Genomic DNA, 17,343 nt, shown 5'->3' with positions numbered 1-17,343 from the left:
AAGTTTTATAACAAGCCCTCTCCTCTACCAAACTGCCACTGTAAATAGAAGAATGGAGATCTCCACCTCCACTAAAATGAACAAAGCTGTAGATCTGGGTTTAAAAGGTAAGGGGGATATGATTACACTTTACAAGCCACCTGCAGATCTTGAGTAAACTACTATTTAATTGAATCACTCTTCTGAAATTTCCTTTAAAGAAAAAGAAAGATACTGACTCATTATGGTTTCTTTGATCCTTTCCAACACAAGCAGCTATATGAAACAAGTAATTTTCCTTCCCTGGGTCCTCCCCTATTTGCTTCCTGAAGTGTCAGCCTGCTCCAGTAGACTGTCCCTGCTTGTGACAGAATACTGTTTATCCTACCTATCATCTCTATTAAAGATGCAACAGTTCTGATTAAACTACTAATGAGGTATGTCTCCTGCCATGGGTGGCTAAACCATGTCTACCAAGGCACAGCAAAGAACAACCAAATCAGGACATTGCTTGTGACTTTCCCAGTCTCCACCAGCATTTTGGGAAAGGGCTGATTTCTAATACATCCTGTTCTGTCTACATCCCCTCAGAAATGACAGTCAAACCTAATGTTGTCCAAAGCCTTTTATGCTGAAGCATCTCTTTCTTGAGACACTTCATACTTAAATAATAATTTAAATATTCTTCTGCATGTGCATGATATCTACACTCCCTCTATGCTTGTGAACTACAGAGGAAAAGCTAATAGTAGTTTAATAACACACTAAGGTGATGGTAACAAAAGCAAAGCTACAGCTTTCCATAACATTAGATTTACTATATTAAGCTTTTAATACTGCAAGAGATTAACAGTGACAGATTCTTTTGTAGAGTAGCAAAAGCTATTGCAATTCTTGCAACTTTCACATTAATCACATTTAAACATGCTGCTAACAGATGGGCATCATGGAGTGCTAGGTCTCTCACAAGCCAGTACTAACAAAAAGAATGTCTAAGAGATCTTGTGGCTTCTACAGTTCAGAGGGATTGTATATCCAGGCACCTTGTTATTGTTTTCATTGTACATTATCTAGGATTATTAGAAAAGCTCAAGTTAAATAGATGACAGACTTCAGCATACGTGAGCAGGAAGGGAGAGGAAGGGGGGCAGAAGAGTAAAAACAAGACCACCCACACAAAGTTCCTCTAAGTCCACATTTCACGTGCATGATCATGATTTTTCCACTACACAGGGCAAGCATTAGGTTCTGCAGTGCAACTTTTCCTCTGGCACTACTACTTGCAAAACCTTTCCCCAAAGCCAGACACAAGCCCAAGCTGTGAAAAATGAGCTGCCAGGCTCAAACCTGGCTGGACAGAGAATGACAGTGTGTCCTCTCTCCCCTTTCATTAGTGCAGATGTCAGGTTCAGGTGGCTCTTTCTGACTGAAGCTGGGAGAGCACCTGAAGAAAACCAGCGTTAGAACTTGGCACCCAGAGAGAATGTAGATGTTTAATAAACTTCCCAGGACTGTTTTTTAATTAAACCAAGTCCCAAGGTAAAACCTCATTTTTACATGACTGTAATTAACCAGGACAAACTGTCTGTAAGGGAAGAAAGCTCAATCTCCTCTGTGAGCCAGATCTCAAAAGAAAGACTGGCAATTGCAAACTCAGTCCAACCTAAGGTTAGTCCTCACAGATTAAGGCCTGCAGATCTCCTCAGTTCCAGCCTGCAAGGACTCCTGCTTGCTGAAAAGTGAGACTGGAGAATCCCACCTGGGGGTACTGCCTTCATGTGGCACCTGAGAGCATTTGCCCATGAAGGACAGAAGCACTCCTGATGTGGAAGGGTCTCAGCCTTGCAGATGGCCTGTCATTTACAAACCAGGTCTGTGTGTCATGGATCTATCACCCCACAACCCAACTTGCTCCCACTGCTTGTGTGATAACTGCTCTGAGAGGAAGGATGTGCTGTCACTCAGCCACAGACCTGAGAAGAGAGTGACAAAAAGCCTGTGGCAGTACCCACTTCACACTGTGACATTCATAGAACTTAAGGGATTTATCTGAACTAGAAACTTCCTCTGCTCACGAGTGAAAGACAGGCTCAGCTTTGAACAGGATGGATGGCCCAAAGTTTAAAGTGCTAACACTGGGTGATCTGAACGGCACTAACAACCTCCCCCAAGCTGTCATGAAAAGTTGGTGGATGAATCCAGGTCCCCTAGGGAGCAGCATTTTAGCTGCTGGGTCCTCCTTCTTAGTTCCAGCCTGCAAAACTAAACATTCTCAGCCACTGAGGAGGAGCTCAGCACCTGCATGGGTATGAGTCTGCTCTACACACCTACCAACCACTGACTGATAGCAGCACAGTCCACCTAAAAGCTGTTTGCTGTGTTTCCTCATAAACCACATTCCAGTGTCCACAACGTGCTTGGTCAGGACCACACTGACATGGGGCTTCCAGGGAGCACAATTCACAGGATACTCACAACTGACCACCATGACTCCAAAACATAGCAGAAGAAACGCTGCACAAATATGAAAGGAAAATTCAGGTGAGCTTCCACAAGCTCTACAAATTTGTAAAATGTTCCTGCAGTGCTATCAGGGCACAAAGTAGTAGAAAGAACTCTGTACTATGTCAATGAAAATAATATTGATATATAATTCAGCACCCTCATACCCAAGGAATATGAACTGAAAGGAAAAACAGGAATTACTTTGACACTGGAGATGTAACTTCGACAAAGAAATATTATAGTATCAGCCAAAGTTTGTCTCAGTCAGCTCCAGCCTTCAGTACTAGAGCACTTAATTATGCTATCCAGCATTCAGCTCTAGGGCTCTGTCCATCTGGCTCATGCCACTAGAATCAAGAAGCTGCAGAAGAGCAGACTGCAGCAAACAAGGTCAGTATGTGCCAACTTCTGTAGAGACATATTTAACAAACCCAAGGTTGGGCTGTCTCAAAAGGAAACAAATGCACAGGAGACACCTCTTTGTGAAAACAAATACAGCACATTCCTTCAGTGCATCTGCAAATGACACTGTGTCACAGAACCAGAATGAACTAGGTGGGAAAAGACCTTTTAAGATCATCAAGTCCAACCTATTACCTAGACCTGCATCACTTTACTTTTCACCTACCCATCTGTTTTCCTGGAAGATTTTATTTCATTAACTTGGCTTTTCTACATTTTAATTTTATTTTTCAACCCTTGCTGTAATACAGCAGGGGCAGTTCATTCAAAAGCAAAGTCTTTACTCTTGCAAGTATGCAAGTACCAAACAGCAGAATTCCCATATCCCTAAGCAAGATGTATCTCACTTCTGATCACCCATTACATGCAGTAGAAGAGTTTCCATTAATAACATCACAATTTCTGAGTCCAAACTAAGCTTCCATTGAGAGAAGGAGGGAATGGGAAAGAAGTGAACTCAACAATGAGACGCTTTTCGATGAAGATACAAATTCAAAACAAGCAAAAAACAAGATACTTCAATTACCTTCTATTTTTGCCTATGTAATGAGAGAAATATTTTCTCTCATTTGACCAGTTTGCTGCTAATGTGGCTGTAAATTTCCCCTCCCATTTACCAAGATTTTCTAATCTCAGTGACCAATATGATCTTGTCCAATCTTTCCACTGGTCTTCTTCTGTTATCTAGACAGGCATTTCTCTCTGTATGTGTCTGTGTGTATATATATAGATATATACATATATATATATATATGTGTGTGTGTGTGTGTGTGTGTGTACATATAAATATATATAAATATATATAAAAAAATATATATATATTTGTGTGTGTGTGTGTGTGTGTGTATGTGAACACAAACTTATTCCTCCCCTAGTGAAACACAGAATTTTGAGGAAGAATCTCTTCTTGTTTTTCTTCCTCACTGAAGAGAACCTATTTCAATTGTTGTTCAAAAAGGTCTGCACAAAAATGGGCACACTTACTTATTTTAACCCTTTAGTCTCACAGTCCAAGATATTGCTTATCAAGACAGATCTAAAGCCAAACAAGACTCATAAAGGAAATAATCAGCCTGAGCTATGATATTTTGCAGCTCCCTCTTATTTTCTTTAACTAATTGCCATTCTACTGGGTTCTTAAGAACAAGCAGATAAATGAAACGTACTTTTAATCTACACTAATAATTTGTGTTAAGTTCCACTTGGACAATTTCATAAATGAATAGTCACATTATAGCTGCTGAATGTAGCTGTAACCCATTCACTCATTTACAGACACAGTACTTCTCAAACACAGGTGCTCATTTTCATATGTGCCTGTAGGCACATGATTTTATTGTTGTATCTGAGAGAGAATCATACTCTAAATTTTGTGTGTATTGACAGAGGTCCCTAAAAATATTTACAGCACAAACTGGGTAAATACCCTAGGTCATACTTCATTTTGGACACTGATTCACATAAGCTAACAGAGATCTATAATTAATGATAAACCTTCAGGTGAGCCTCCTAGTCTCCCTTAGGAGGGTTTTGTCCAGAGCAGAGCTTACCCAACCTCTGTCTTGGCACCAAGGCTATATCAAGCCTGTGGCAGCTGTAACAGAGGCCTAAAAATACTACTGAATAAAGAAGTAGTGATACTTATTTTAGAATATGAGCAGAGTAATGATTGCCACAAAATACACTTCAGCCACAGTGCAATTTGAAAGTACAGGAGCTTAAACCAGTGCTTTTAATGTGCCAGGCACAATGAGTGCATTTACAACATCTATTAAAAGCAGGTTATGTTTGGGGGAGGGGGATAATTACATCTTAGCAGGTAGTTTATTAACTGAACAAGACAGCACCACAATAAAGATAATCAATGGAGAATAAACCACAGTTGTAAAAATTAATACTGTTCATTCACACCATGAAGGGAGTGAGGGGGTGGTGTCTGTGCTATTAAGACAGAAGTAAAAGCATAGCCCCTGTGAAACCACCATGAGAAGAGGAGTAAAGGATAGGATGGCACAAAATGAAAGTCATTCAAGGCACAAGTTTCAAAAAAAAAAACAATACTGAAATTGAAAAGAAATAATCAGCAATTCTGGAGGGGAAAGAGGAATTCGAACAACCAGTTTTGCAAACAGTGAAACTAATGAAGCCTGGTTTTCTCCAGCTTTTATGTCATGCAAAGACTGACTTTCACATTGAAGTAAATGTGAGCTCCAACTGGAGCACTTTTTTTTATTAGATTGGAACATTTATATGGGATTTCTTCCCCAGTGGATTTTCTAGTTTCTAATAAAGCACAAGACCTTCCTCCAAATGCAGTAAGAATAATCTGTCCTCTCCTTTACCTGGCAGCCCCTTTTATGATTTCTACATTGTGGCAATGTAGTTGAAATTGTAGCTGAGTAACAAATATAACATTTCTGAATGGCTGGTGTGATACCCAGGCACACCCACCTCCTTCCCTGCTATTCACACAGAATGTGCTATTCCTTAATACTTGTTTTGGATAAGAAGCAAGACTAAAACAGTGCTGCCAGGATAATCCAACTTATGGGGGAAATTTTTTTGGCATGCTAACCATGTGCAAGGCTTCAGGTAATTTTCTGCAGAGACCAAGACCTCAGGTTCCTGCAGCAATACTTGTTGCAAAGAATAGTCAACACAGTGGGGGAGGTGAGATCTCCTCAGTGTGCTGAGATAGGAGCCTCTGTGATGATTTTAACTGCTGGGGTAGAGGAGGGCCAGAGGAGCTGAGTTTAGCACAGCCTGAAGCAGAAGAACCAGTCAGAAGCTGGTTTGGATAAGTATGAAAAAGTCATCCCCCCAAAAAAATACAAGAAAGAAAAAAAGCTTGCATTAAAAATTTGGGCTGTGCAGAGCTATGCAGTTTCCAGGGTTAAGGCTGGGCATGTGAAAGTCAGTGGTCAATCCATGACACAGGATTTCTTTTCTTAGAAATTAATTAATATACATCTCCTGACTCTCCTCCTGTATACAACACTTAACCAAAAACCACTTCACCAAAGAAAAGACCATGCCTATGACAAGAATAGGCCCTCTTTTTTCTGCAAGTAAATGAACTTTACAAGGTGAAAAAATGGAACTGGGTAGTATCCATTCTTTGGACTGACTCTGATTTGCATAGTAAGCATTAAATCATAATTAATCTCTTGCTTCACTTAAAATTGAATCACCCCTTATCATAGATCACTAGATCACTAAGTAGTGGATGCAGTGAAACATGTATAGCATCTTAAAAAAGTTTGCCTCTGAGCATCACAGTGAATAACTGCTGCCTATCTTTAATTTCATCATCCAGAAGATCTGATTTCTGCAATCATGGACAGTAATAGGCTTCTGAAGAGAACCATGCTTGGCAATGCCTTTTTGGGAAAAAAAAATCAGGCAAAATTGAGCATGGACAGAGAGCCCAGTTTTGCTTTTAAAGCAATCCAAAGCCTCTAGACACACTGGAATTTTTCAGTGCACCTTACAGATTCTGCTCCTAAGAATGACCCAATTCTGTAGCCACTGATACACACATCTACAAGAAGGATTAGCACCTTTTCCTCCCCAGCTCACTCTCTGTCCAGGTCAACTTAAAAGTCTGTTCAAACATTGTCAAGATAACAAAAAACACTTTGAAAAGGCTGCTGTGGCCTGAAGACTCTGTGCATTTTTATAGCACAAACACATGCTCATTCCCCTTAATCACATGCACACACTTGCAAGGCATCTCCACCAAACTTTCTCAGGGATTTGGTCTGAGTGGCTGTAGTTCAAAGTCCAACTGCCTTGGCAGCTGAAAAGAAAGAGAAAACCATGGTGGCTTTGTAAGAATTACAGTGATCTTATTAAAAAAAAGTATGTCACTCTCTGCTGGGACTTAACATGGCAGTGCCACGCAGCACTCATTGAATTGAGCAGCATTTCAAGCACACAGCTCCTGGTATAATAAGACTACAGGCTTAATTAGGTTCCTATCAGTATTGCTTTTTTCCTGCCTTCAGCCAAGAAGGTATAAGAAAAGATTGTCCAATACAGATACTGCAATTTAAAGTCTCAAGTTAAGAACACAGTGGGTGTATATCTACTATAAAATCTACCCTAAAAACATGCCAGTTGTTAAACTAAGCAGTGCATTAGAAGCAGTTAGATATAATGAGAATGTAAATGGAAAGAATTCTAGAGAGATATTTCAGCTAAAAACAGCATACACACTATGCTATCTTTTATTTTAATCATGCTTTAAGCCCTGCCTTTTTGAACTTTTTATAAATTCTGCTATCTCCTTTTGCAGTTACTTACATATTGGTATATAAATTCAAAGACGAGAAGCAATTAGGAATGAAGCGAAGACTCCCTCTCTTGATGCTAATACATCAAAGGAAGTGAAAAAAACCTTCCCCCCTCATACACACTGGGTAACACAGAGAGTTTCTGCTCTTCACAGCCTAATAGCTCAAGTAGCTCAAATGGAGAGTCTGATGTCAGCCTCTGATTACATGGAGATGCCAGCAATTGGAAAGAGCAGCTTCTGAGAAATCTCAGCTCTCTGACTCCAGCGACCACGCAACCCTGCAACAATGCATTTCAAACACACACATGTATTACTCACATCAGCTGGCTCTATTTTTTCCCCACTTTGGAGATCACAACATTGCTATTAAGAGTTCCCTGGGAGTATCTGCTTGATTTAGGTACATGTGTGAAGGAAATGTGTCAGATCAGGGGCTTTTTTAAACAGTTGTCGCTCCCCTGCACCTGATCTCTTTTGGTGTCCACTTTAGAGAGAGGAAGAGCAGGGGCTGCCTTTAAACAGACACACTTCAACAGTCTGCTTTTGTCTGAATGGAGAAGAAGAGGTTGGGACTGGCTCATGGCAGGGATCAGTAAGGACTGTTCTCACTCTTTTTCTGCACCTTTTCACATCTTTGCCAGATCAGCCTAATCCAATCCTCAGAACAGGTAAACCTATGTAAGGAATGCCAACAAAACCTGATTCTGCTGATTCAGAACAGCAGCTGAGTGGCACCCTGAAATTGGGTATTTATATTTCCTTCCTGCAAGTCCTTCCCACAAGTCCTTCCCTCAGTCCAAGGACATTTGAGAACTGTGCAAGAGTTTTTTGGAAACACTCCAGGCCCTTCATCTTTCAAAAAGGAAAACTAACGTCTCTTATACATCTGAATCAACAGGTGAAAGACCTCCCCATGCCCTCAGCAAGTTACCAGAGTCCATTTATTTCTTAATCACCATATCTCCCCTGTACGAGCAGGGAAGCTAACCAAAAGTAGGAATGACTCCATTAATTTCACTGGAACATTTATCTTATATTTCTGTATGAACACAAACATTATGCTATTAAGGATTTTAAATAGAAGCATGGAGTTTTATAAGGGGCTGTAGGAAGAATTTCTGTTGAACCATTAGATCCACAGTAAGTTCATGTCTCCTACAGGTCTGGTTCTATTTTCTCTGCAGTTTTGCTCCCTGTGTAAAGGAGACCTTATTGGTTTTAAAGGAGCTAAAACATTTCCAGCAGAATTTCTAATAAACCCACTGGAGACTCTTGCTTGGCTCTTAAGCATGAGCAAGAAAGAAGCTGCAGTAACTACTATGATATTACACAGATGTGTAGCTGCAGTGAGGTGGAAATCAAGCACTGAATGTTTTTTGATTTTTTTTTTTTTTTTTTTTTTTTTTTTTTTTTATTGTCAAGCTCTCCATTTAGCAACAAAATCCCCAAACATTCAAACCTGGTACATTAGCTGAAGTACTATTTGTGGAATGACAAGCAAGGAGCTATAGAACAGGCTAAGGCTTTCTCAGCTACACCAGTGGAAGGCCAAAGAAAGTACACTCAGCAAAACTCTAGAAGATTCACACCTGTATAACAGGGAATGGCTTTGGAGGAAAACCACTGCTTTCTGCTCTTCATCTGTTACCAGGCTGTGCCAGACAAAGTCCAGTGAGTCTACCTGAGCCCTGAGCTCTCAGAGCCTTTCCACCCAGCATCTCTCTGGCCTTGTCAGGACAAAGGATTTTACACTATGCTTTTATCTGCAAAGAGACCAGAGTCTGCATTCCACAAGCTAACAGGACTAAAAGTGACAACCTGAGCTTTCAAAAAGTTACATCCCTGCCAAAGCCACCTGACAAATTCCATTCCATTACCTTCTATCAGATACCAAATGCATGAAGAAAAAATACCTCAAGCAAAGCCTCTGAATGGTTGTGTTCCTGTGTTAAAGGTATTCATTCTATCACCATGCTGTAAACAAAGATAAGGCATTTTTCTGCTAAATGACAGTACTCTAGCTAATGGTGCTCTAGCAATGTTAAGGTAAATAAATTGGGGATGGGAACCTTAAGTGAGCAGGTTTTTCTTCCTCTGTCCCTTTGTTGTTCTGACAGCAGTAAAGGTAAGAAGGAAAGCCCATGCTTTGGCCTCCCTCTCCTTTCCACTCTGCTAATGTGCCATCAATCCTCTGCATTTAGAAGAAACCATGCACTGAGGAAATTCACCAATATTCCATACCCTCAGCTTGGGTTATTTACACTGATGGGCAAACTACAGGCAAATGTACCAGAGAGGTGAGTTCTGTAACACAAATGAGCACACAGTGGCCAGCACAACACCGAGAAACCAAACCTGGCAAGTAAAGCCAAAAGCCTTTCTCCTTTTCCAAAACAACAAGTGAAGAGGTTATGTCATTCCATTTGGGCAGGTAAAGGAAACAGAGCTGAAAGTGATGGATTACTACCTCCAGTGTACAGCTGCTTTTCTTTGGAGGTTTTATTCTGCACCCAACAAAGACTTGCCAATTAATATCATTTCAGTGTACAAAAGGAGCCCTGAGTACATCCTCTTGCTTCATGTCCCCCAGGTTACATTAGTGTGCACCTCTAAAATTGTAACTACCCTCACACTTAGACTCACTAACTATAGATGGACAATAATACAAAGTTAAAGGAAGCTAGGAATCTCTTCTGTTTTGTCTCCAGCAGTATCTGAGATATTTTTGTGTAAACATATCCAATCCATGGAGATCTACAGCTGCACCTCAGTGCCACAGAAAATCCATACCATGAAAATTGCACTTTCAATCTCAAGGCTCTCAAGAAGCTGAGACAAAGTGCAACACTTATCTTCCCAAGATGGATGCTTTTTTTCTTTCAAGTTGCATCTACTCTTAAGGTCTTATGTACTTCCCTGAAGATGTCTGCAAGAATGCTCACCAATCCTAAGCCTGGGATGGCCTTACAATGTAACTGAATTCTGAGATGGAAGCATGACTATTTCTTGATTACATTTCAGCAGCAATTGAGACTTCAGCGCATTAATTCAAGGAAGAGGAGGAGCATTTTCTGATGAGCTTTGGCTCCAATATATATTTTGTAAAAATGGTAGGACTGTGGCAGAAAATACACAAAAACCTTATAAGGGATTAAACATTTCCCTGCAGTGCTCAAAACCCAAACAGAAAAGTGTTACACCAGTGTGGCTAAAAGCCACACTAACAAAAACCTCAAACCAAACAAAATCAAAACAAAACCACCTAAAAGGCATAAGGAAAGAGACTAAAAGCAAGAGTGAAACTTGCCAGGCTGTTCTCAGTAACCAACTTCAATCAAACAGAATAAATTAATGCAAAATCTAAAATTACAAAGAATCAGTTCAGAGATGTCTTTTTTATCTCAGTACTGACACTTCAGGAAAAAAGAAAATCCTATTGAGGAGCTCACTGTAGAGATCCAAGGGCCTCTGAAGAGCACAGTAACACGGGAGATCCCCACACTTGGGAGCAGCTGCATCACTGACTGTTAGCAAACAGCAAAATCAGGAATGGAAAAGTGGAGCAATGAAGATACGGCAGGCAACTTCTGGAAACCATACAGCTTTTAGAAAGATTGGCTACTGGTAACACATTGATGCTTTTGAAAAAAAAAAGCCTGGAATGTGTGGAATTCTCTGGGATGCCAGGGTGCAAAAAGGATCTCATTAGCTAGGGCTTTCAAAATCTGCTGCCCGGTTGTTGCCTATTATTCAGAAAGCGAGTTGGCTTACATCATCAATTTCTGTAAAGTACAATATTCCACTTAAACTGCCAGATCTCTAGTCCCCTAGACTGAGAAATCCCTTCCAAATAACCATGGAGGCACTGAGTCCCGAGTCTACACACTAGTCCAGCATTTCTGTGTTTCTATATTACCAAGATAATCAAGTGTCTAATAATAAAACTGGGCAGTACCACACTGCCAACAAGAAAACTCTACGCAACATCCAGACTGACAACAATTATGTTATTCCTACGTGGTTCTGCTGTAGAAGCAGACCCTGGAACTGCTCATGATGAAAAGCAGTGGAGTGGCAGAAGGGCAAAGTAGTTAGTTCAGGAGCTGAGCAGGAAAGCATTTCTCACTGTTGTTTCTCTCATATTCAGAGGATGGGAAAGGATTCATATTTGCAAGATGCTGGCTGTCCAGAGGCTTAAAAGAAAGATGAAAGGACAAGCAGCATCTGGGGAGGCAGAGGTGAGGGACCTTGAGTTTTTGAAGATGACCTGCTTGTAACTACCCAGAATCCACCCTTTACTGTGCCTAACAAAGTTTTCCAATCACACTAAACAGTGATGAAAACAAAGGCAACAAATAGGTAAATACCTTTACCACTATCTTAGTAGAGAACTTTAAATAATTTTCTTAAAGCAGAGTATACACATACTTGCAAATGTTCACCACTGCAACAGCAACAGAGCTGAGAATGTTAAGGCCTTGTGAAAATGACAGCAGTAGTGATAAGCACTACTGGAAAAATGCCATTTTAAATTAATTTTAATTCTTCATTAATATTCCCTGAATCCAACATAGATGCTTTAATATAATGATACATAATTTTCAGTATAATTTACAACATTATTATGCAAAACTGTATTATATGCTATTTTCAAGATAACTCCTTTCCTGCTCCCCTTCCCCTTGGTATCATCTCTGCAATTGCCAAGGAATGGCATTCTGGGCAAGGAATGCCCCTCTAACCACTGGCTCCAATAGCTCTTGAGATGGCATTAGCCCATAATTTCCTTTTTCTAAGTGTTCACAGGGGAATCTCAGAATACATCTGGCTTATGAGGCCTGGAGAAAAAGGCCTTCCATTGTCACAGCTCAGTATCTGGGGTGTGTCCAGTAGCATTATTCTCAAATCACTGTACTGCATTTGAAGTTGGAATATGAAGAGTGTCTCACTGTGGCAAGATAGGCTAGTAGTTTAAACTGAATATTTGAAAAACTTGTGGTTGGGCTGCACTGTCCTGGTGTTAACATCCCAGTACATGGTGTTTCAGTCAATGCACCAATAAGCCCAGCCCCTCCAGACTCATAACATGCAATAAATTCAATGCAGCCATTACAGTCATGCCGTGGGTGGGGTGGCTGCATGACTGTCACCAGCTTGTTCCTTGTGGTTGTGAGTCCAAACCTCCAGCCAGTTCTGAATTATTCTTAGATGTGTCATTTGGGCTGGACAGCTAAAAGACAGCCCTGAGGCCATCCCATCATTTCCATGCTCACCACAGGAGATAGAAATCAGTATGCCTTAATGTGATGCTGATCAGGTCCTGGGCAGATCTGTGACACCTGAGATTGCTCTCTTGGTTTCAAAAAACAACTGGGTGTAGTAACTTGAGTGTAACACTTTCAGGAGTGAATTATGTAGGCACTTCATGCATAAAACAAACATTAGCATAGTCTTGCTGAAAGTAATAACGAAGGAGGAGGCGTCAGCCCAGAGAGGAGCAAGCACAGTGTCATTATACACTCCAGGGAAGATGGGCAGCTTCCAGCCAGGAACTTTTATCTGTCCTGGGGAACAGTGAGCGGCCTGCAGGACAGAGGGAGCATTGCTGTGGGTGCGTGTGGATTTTGGGGGAATGTGAGGAGATAACATGTACAGTGGTGCTGTTCAGCCCTGGATCTCAGCTGACATGTTCAGATGCAGCACTGTGTAAATGCAGCTCTGCTGATCCAACACTGGAGGGGGAATAAAAGCAGCCAGAGCAGGCAAAGAAGTTGACTGTTCAAGTATATTGGATTGTACCAAGGCTTTCACCTCCAGGGAAGATGTGGTACAGCGTGCATGGAGAGAGGTGATGAGGATAGGGAGGTGTGCTCTGAGCAGCTGCACAGCTGCAGGCAAGACACACACCTACTGGAGGAGGGTGGGGGCAAAGCCAGTGTTGTGGAGGATCCCTTGCCTGGCCAGACCTAGGGACATCTGCAGATCTATCAGTGGCACTGTGCTGTACACAAGAGGAAGGAGGAACAGCTGGCAAACACAGGGAAGATCATGGCCAAAAATTTCTCCCATTTTAAAGAGAGGAGGTTTTAAAAGAAAACCAAACACTAAAAAAATTTATCATCACAGGGATAAAGCCAGACTCTCTAATTAAACAGATGACATAACTGTGCTGTAATATCAAGATTTTGCTCTGTGATTTGCAAACAAGCTGCACTTGCACAATCCAGAAAGAAAAAAGCCATACAGATTAGAACAGCTAAGCTCTGCTCTCACTTACATTAGTATATACCCACACTTACTCAGCTCAAAAGAGCTACAGATGAGAATGTGATACGAGGAGTTTCATTTCCTCAGACAGTTCCCTCACGAGCCCAGCCAAGCCTCCCTCTCACTGCAGTTTCCAATCACAGCCCAGCACTCTGCTCTGATTACACTCACGCTGAAACCACAAAAAATCTCCCTCATTTTGGTCTCATCTATGGTTGATGCACATTAATACATCCCCAGCAAAGTCACTGTCACTGTACAGATGCTGAGTATGCAGCTTAAATACTGTTGAATTCTTCAAGCTTGATTCTGTTAATCAGGACAGCTTCATTGATCCTACAAGAGTTATATATATTCCACAATGCTCCAAAGGGGAGGAAATCCAAAGCACAAATTTTTAAATGGCATATTTATGAAAAACACCTAGAGGAGGGCATGGTCTTGCTTATACTGCTGTAAAATCACTTTGCTGTACTTAGTGGAGCTGCTCAGGATTTAGAGGGGTACAGCAAAAGGCAAAAATTAAGCCAAATTCTCCTTTCAAGCCACTGCTTTTCCCAAAACAGATACTGAAAGGTCAGAACCAATACCAATCTCTGCTACTCCAGACTTCCAACCCACAGCCCTATCTATCAAAAACCCCACGTATCCACAAGTGCTCGGGAAGCCTATGCACCAGCGAGAGTACAAAATCATTACACTGCTGTGAACACGAGCCATATTCAGCAGAAATCAGCAGCTGTACGACTACAGAGCTTTTCACTGCTTTTATAGTTTGGGTGGAGAAGAAACAGGATTCAAGCACTGCTCATAACACAAGTTGTATATTGCCTTGATCTTTATCCTCCTCCCACTCCTCCACCCTCCCCTCTTCGCTCTTCAGGGCCACTCTTTAAACAGAAAGAAGTCATTAGCCAAACTTCCCTCATTTTATGGCCCCGACAGTTAGGTAACGACGAAGCAATTTTATTATTTCTACCTAAGAGCGTTCGATCGGGAATTCAGAGACACTTGTAAGGGGAAGATATCTGCCAGGGAAGGGAGACAGGCCGGCTAAGGGAGAAAACCCAAATATGCCCGGGTGCGGCGGATCATCTCCATCAGTCCCGGCGCCCAGCTGACAGACCTCGTCCCCCTCCCTGGCCAAATCCTTGGCTGCAGAAGATGCGTCCCGAGAGCCCCGCCAGCCAGCTCCTTACGTAAGGCACAAACCACTGACATCATCCCTCCCGCCGGCATCGCCGCGGCGCCCAGCGGCGCCCGCAGACCCGACCCGACCGTTCCCCTCCCGCTCTGCTGCCCCGCCGGGGCTCCCTTCCCACCGGCTCTGCCCCAAACTTCGCACGGCAGGTGGCCAGGGGAGGCTCTCCCCGCCGGAGCCCCGCGCTGCGGTGCGCTCCATCCATCCCGCGGTGCGCCCCATCCATCCATCCCGCGGTGCTCCCCATCCATCCCGCATTCCGCGCTACTTACGCACTGCCTCCTGCTTGGGGTCGAGGCCGCGCACGGCTCCCTGGAGGCCGGCGATGCGGCCGTGCAGCGCCCGTACGCGGCGGTGGGTACCCTGGATGTCAGCCTCGACCTCCTGGAAAAGGGTGCAGGCGTGCCGGGCCACGTCGGAGAGCTGTCGGAGGATCCGCGACAGGGCTACGTTGCTGACCGAGCAGAGGTCCAGCACCATCAGCACCGCTGCCGCCTCCCTCTCCCCGCCGCCAGCCGCCTCGGCGCCCTCGCCCGCCGTTCCCGGCTCCTCCGGCGGCGGGTCCCGCGGCGGCGGCGGCGGCTCCGCGCCCCAGCTCTCCTCCAGCACGGAGGCGGCGGGCTGCCGCCGGCACAGCCGCTGGGGCTCCACGGTCCGCTTGGCGAACGGCATGGCCGAGCCCTCGACCGGAGCTCTCCCGGGCTCCCGCGGGCACTGGCGGGGATCGCTGCCCTCCTCCTCCTCCTCCTTCTCCTCGTCCTTCTCCTCCTGGCCGCCGCCGCTCCTTGCCCGCCGCCGTCACTCGCGGGCGGCCGCCGGCGGGCGGCTCATCGCCTCGCTCTCTCCCTGCGCGGGGCTCCTGCGCTGCGGGGCGGCCGCCGCGCCGCCGAGCATCCGCCGCCGCTGCCGCTGCCGCCGCGGGAGCCGGGGCACATCCGCGCCGCCTCGCTCGCTCGCTCGCTCCCTCTCACGCCGTCCCGCTCCGGCGGCGGGTGTGAAGGGGCGGCCCGAAAACGCGGAGACAGGAATCCCGCGGCCGCGAGGAGGAGCGAGCCGCCGAGCCTCCCGCCCGGAGCGCGGCGGGGCGGGGGGGCCGGGGCGGTGCCGAGCAGCTGCCGCCGCCGCGGGGGGGCGCTGCGGGGCGGCGCCGGGAGCGGGCGGGAGGCACCGGGGGCCCCTGCCGGGGCCGGGGCCGGGGCCGGGACCGGGACCGCGACCGCGGCTCCGGGCGGGCTCTGCCTCCTCAGCCCGGCCAGCCCGCTGCCCTCCGGCAGGAGCACTGCCCGGGGGCGCAGAAGGGAGAGAAGCTGCTCCGAGGGGCAGAACGGAACCCGGTTCGGGAAGGCCCCAGCTGCGGGAGGGTGGTGCCCGCCCACGGGTGTCACCTCCTGGGCCACCGCGGGGGTTGCTGCACTCCCTGGAGTCAGGTGCACGCACTTGGGCACCGGCTTCTTAGGAGGTGTCGGGGAAAGCTGCCTTCCCGTCAGACAAGGAGCGCTGCTTCTGACGCAACACAGCTCAGCTCGCCTTCACACACTTCTGAAAGGTGAACGTGCCTAACGAGCAGGCATGAAATCTGAACGCAAACTCTAAAGGATTGGTAGTAATTGGATTCAGTAATACCACTGAAAGAGGTACTGTAAAAGGAGATCCAGGCGGATGCAGATGCAGGCACTCCAAAGTTTGGAAACAGCAGCTTGTTTGCCCGCTTGACCTTAACTTGTCATCCTTGCACTTGAGTGTTGTGGTACAGGCTGTCATTACATGACCACATAGAGGCAGCTTTTAATTACCTCTGGTCAAATAGCCTGAGCTGCAGAGAGCACCACTGCCAGCCTGGTGATGCATATACCCCACGTTCTGCAGAGGCAGCAACCTGCTCCTGGGACAAGCTTAGGTCCAGAGGGGGGACACAGCTGCTTTCACAGAGATCAGAGTCTGAGCTGATGAACTTTGCTGGCCCTGCTGCTGGCTTTTAGCATGAATCGTTCGTGTGCCTTCCCACTTTGCCTCTGGAAGCGGAACACACCATGACACAAAGTCAGCTCAGGTCTTTAGCTCTGGTTTCTGACTTGGCTTGAAATGGGTCCCCGCCCTATGCTTGGGCAGGGAGGAAGGCACAGAGCCTGTCCCAATCTCAGCACCACTTCCCCACACTCCCTGGGGGCTTGAAATTCAGATGTGACCCAGTGGGAGCAAGCAGGGATGTGAGAGCTGTCAGAGGTCCAAGGGAAGTGTTCAAACAGTACTAAAACTATTTATTGGACCCAAGATGAGCCACTACTAAAATCACTGGGGTATTTGTACCTCACATTGCTGAGTTTCCTCTGCAGCTGGAAGGCTTTTAGCTCTTGTAATGAAGCATGGACTGTACTCCTCTTCCTAGCTGGGGGAGTCATGATATGTTATTTATAAGCCACTGAAAGGTATTTTAATATTTCACTTGAGATTCATAAAGCAGGGGGGAACTGCTAAGTTTTAATATTTCAGAAAGAGCAGCAGCCACCCAAACTGATGTGGGAATCACAAGAAAAGGACCAAGAAACAGCAGTATAGCATTACCAGGCAGGAGCAGGAGATACCTCTGAGGAAATCAGCTCAGGCACTTATTTGGCCTCTCTCTCAGGAACAT

General features: G+C 44.9%; 1 protein-coding gene across 1 annotated transcript in view; it reads right to left on the bottom strand.

Moving 5' to 3' along the window:
• Nucleotides 1-15,383, bottom strand: part of NHS (NHS actin remodeling regulator) — a 241,900-nt gene extending 226,517 nt beyond the window's left edge. The window contains exon 1 of the mRNA XM_054271769.1: nucleotides 14,984-15,383. Coding sequence (XP_054127744.1) covers nucleotides 14,984-15,383 — 400 coding nt within the window. The remainder of the gene's footprint in view (nucleotides 1-14,983) is intronic.
• Nucleotides 15,384-17,343: the final 1,960 nt, after the last annotated feature.

This window comes from Melozone crissalis, unplaced genomic scaffold (genome assembly GCF_028551555.1).
Source record: "Melozone crissalis strain CALT ecotype California unplaced genomic scaffold, PUWL_Pcris_2 ptg000013l_1, whole genome shotgun sequence".
Taxonomy (NCBI): Eukaryota; Metazoa; Chordata; class Aves; order Passeriformes; family Passerellidae; genus Melozone; species Melozone crissalis.
This window is presented reverse-complemented; position numbering and strand designations above follow the sequence as displayed.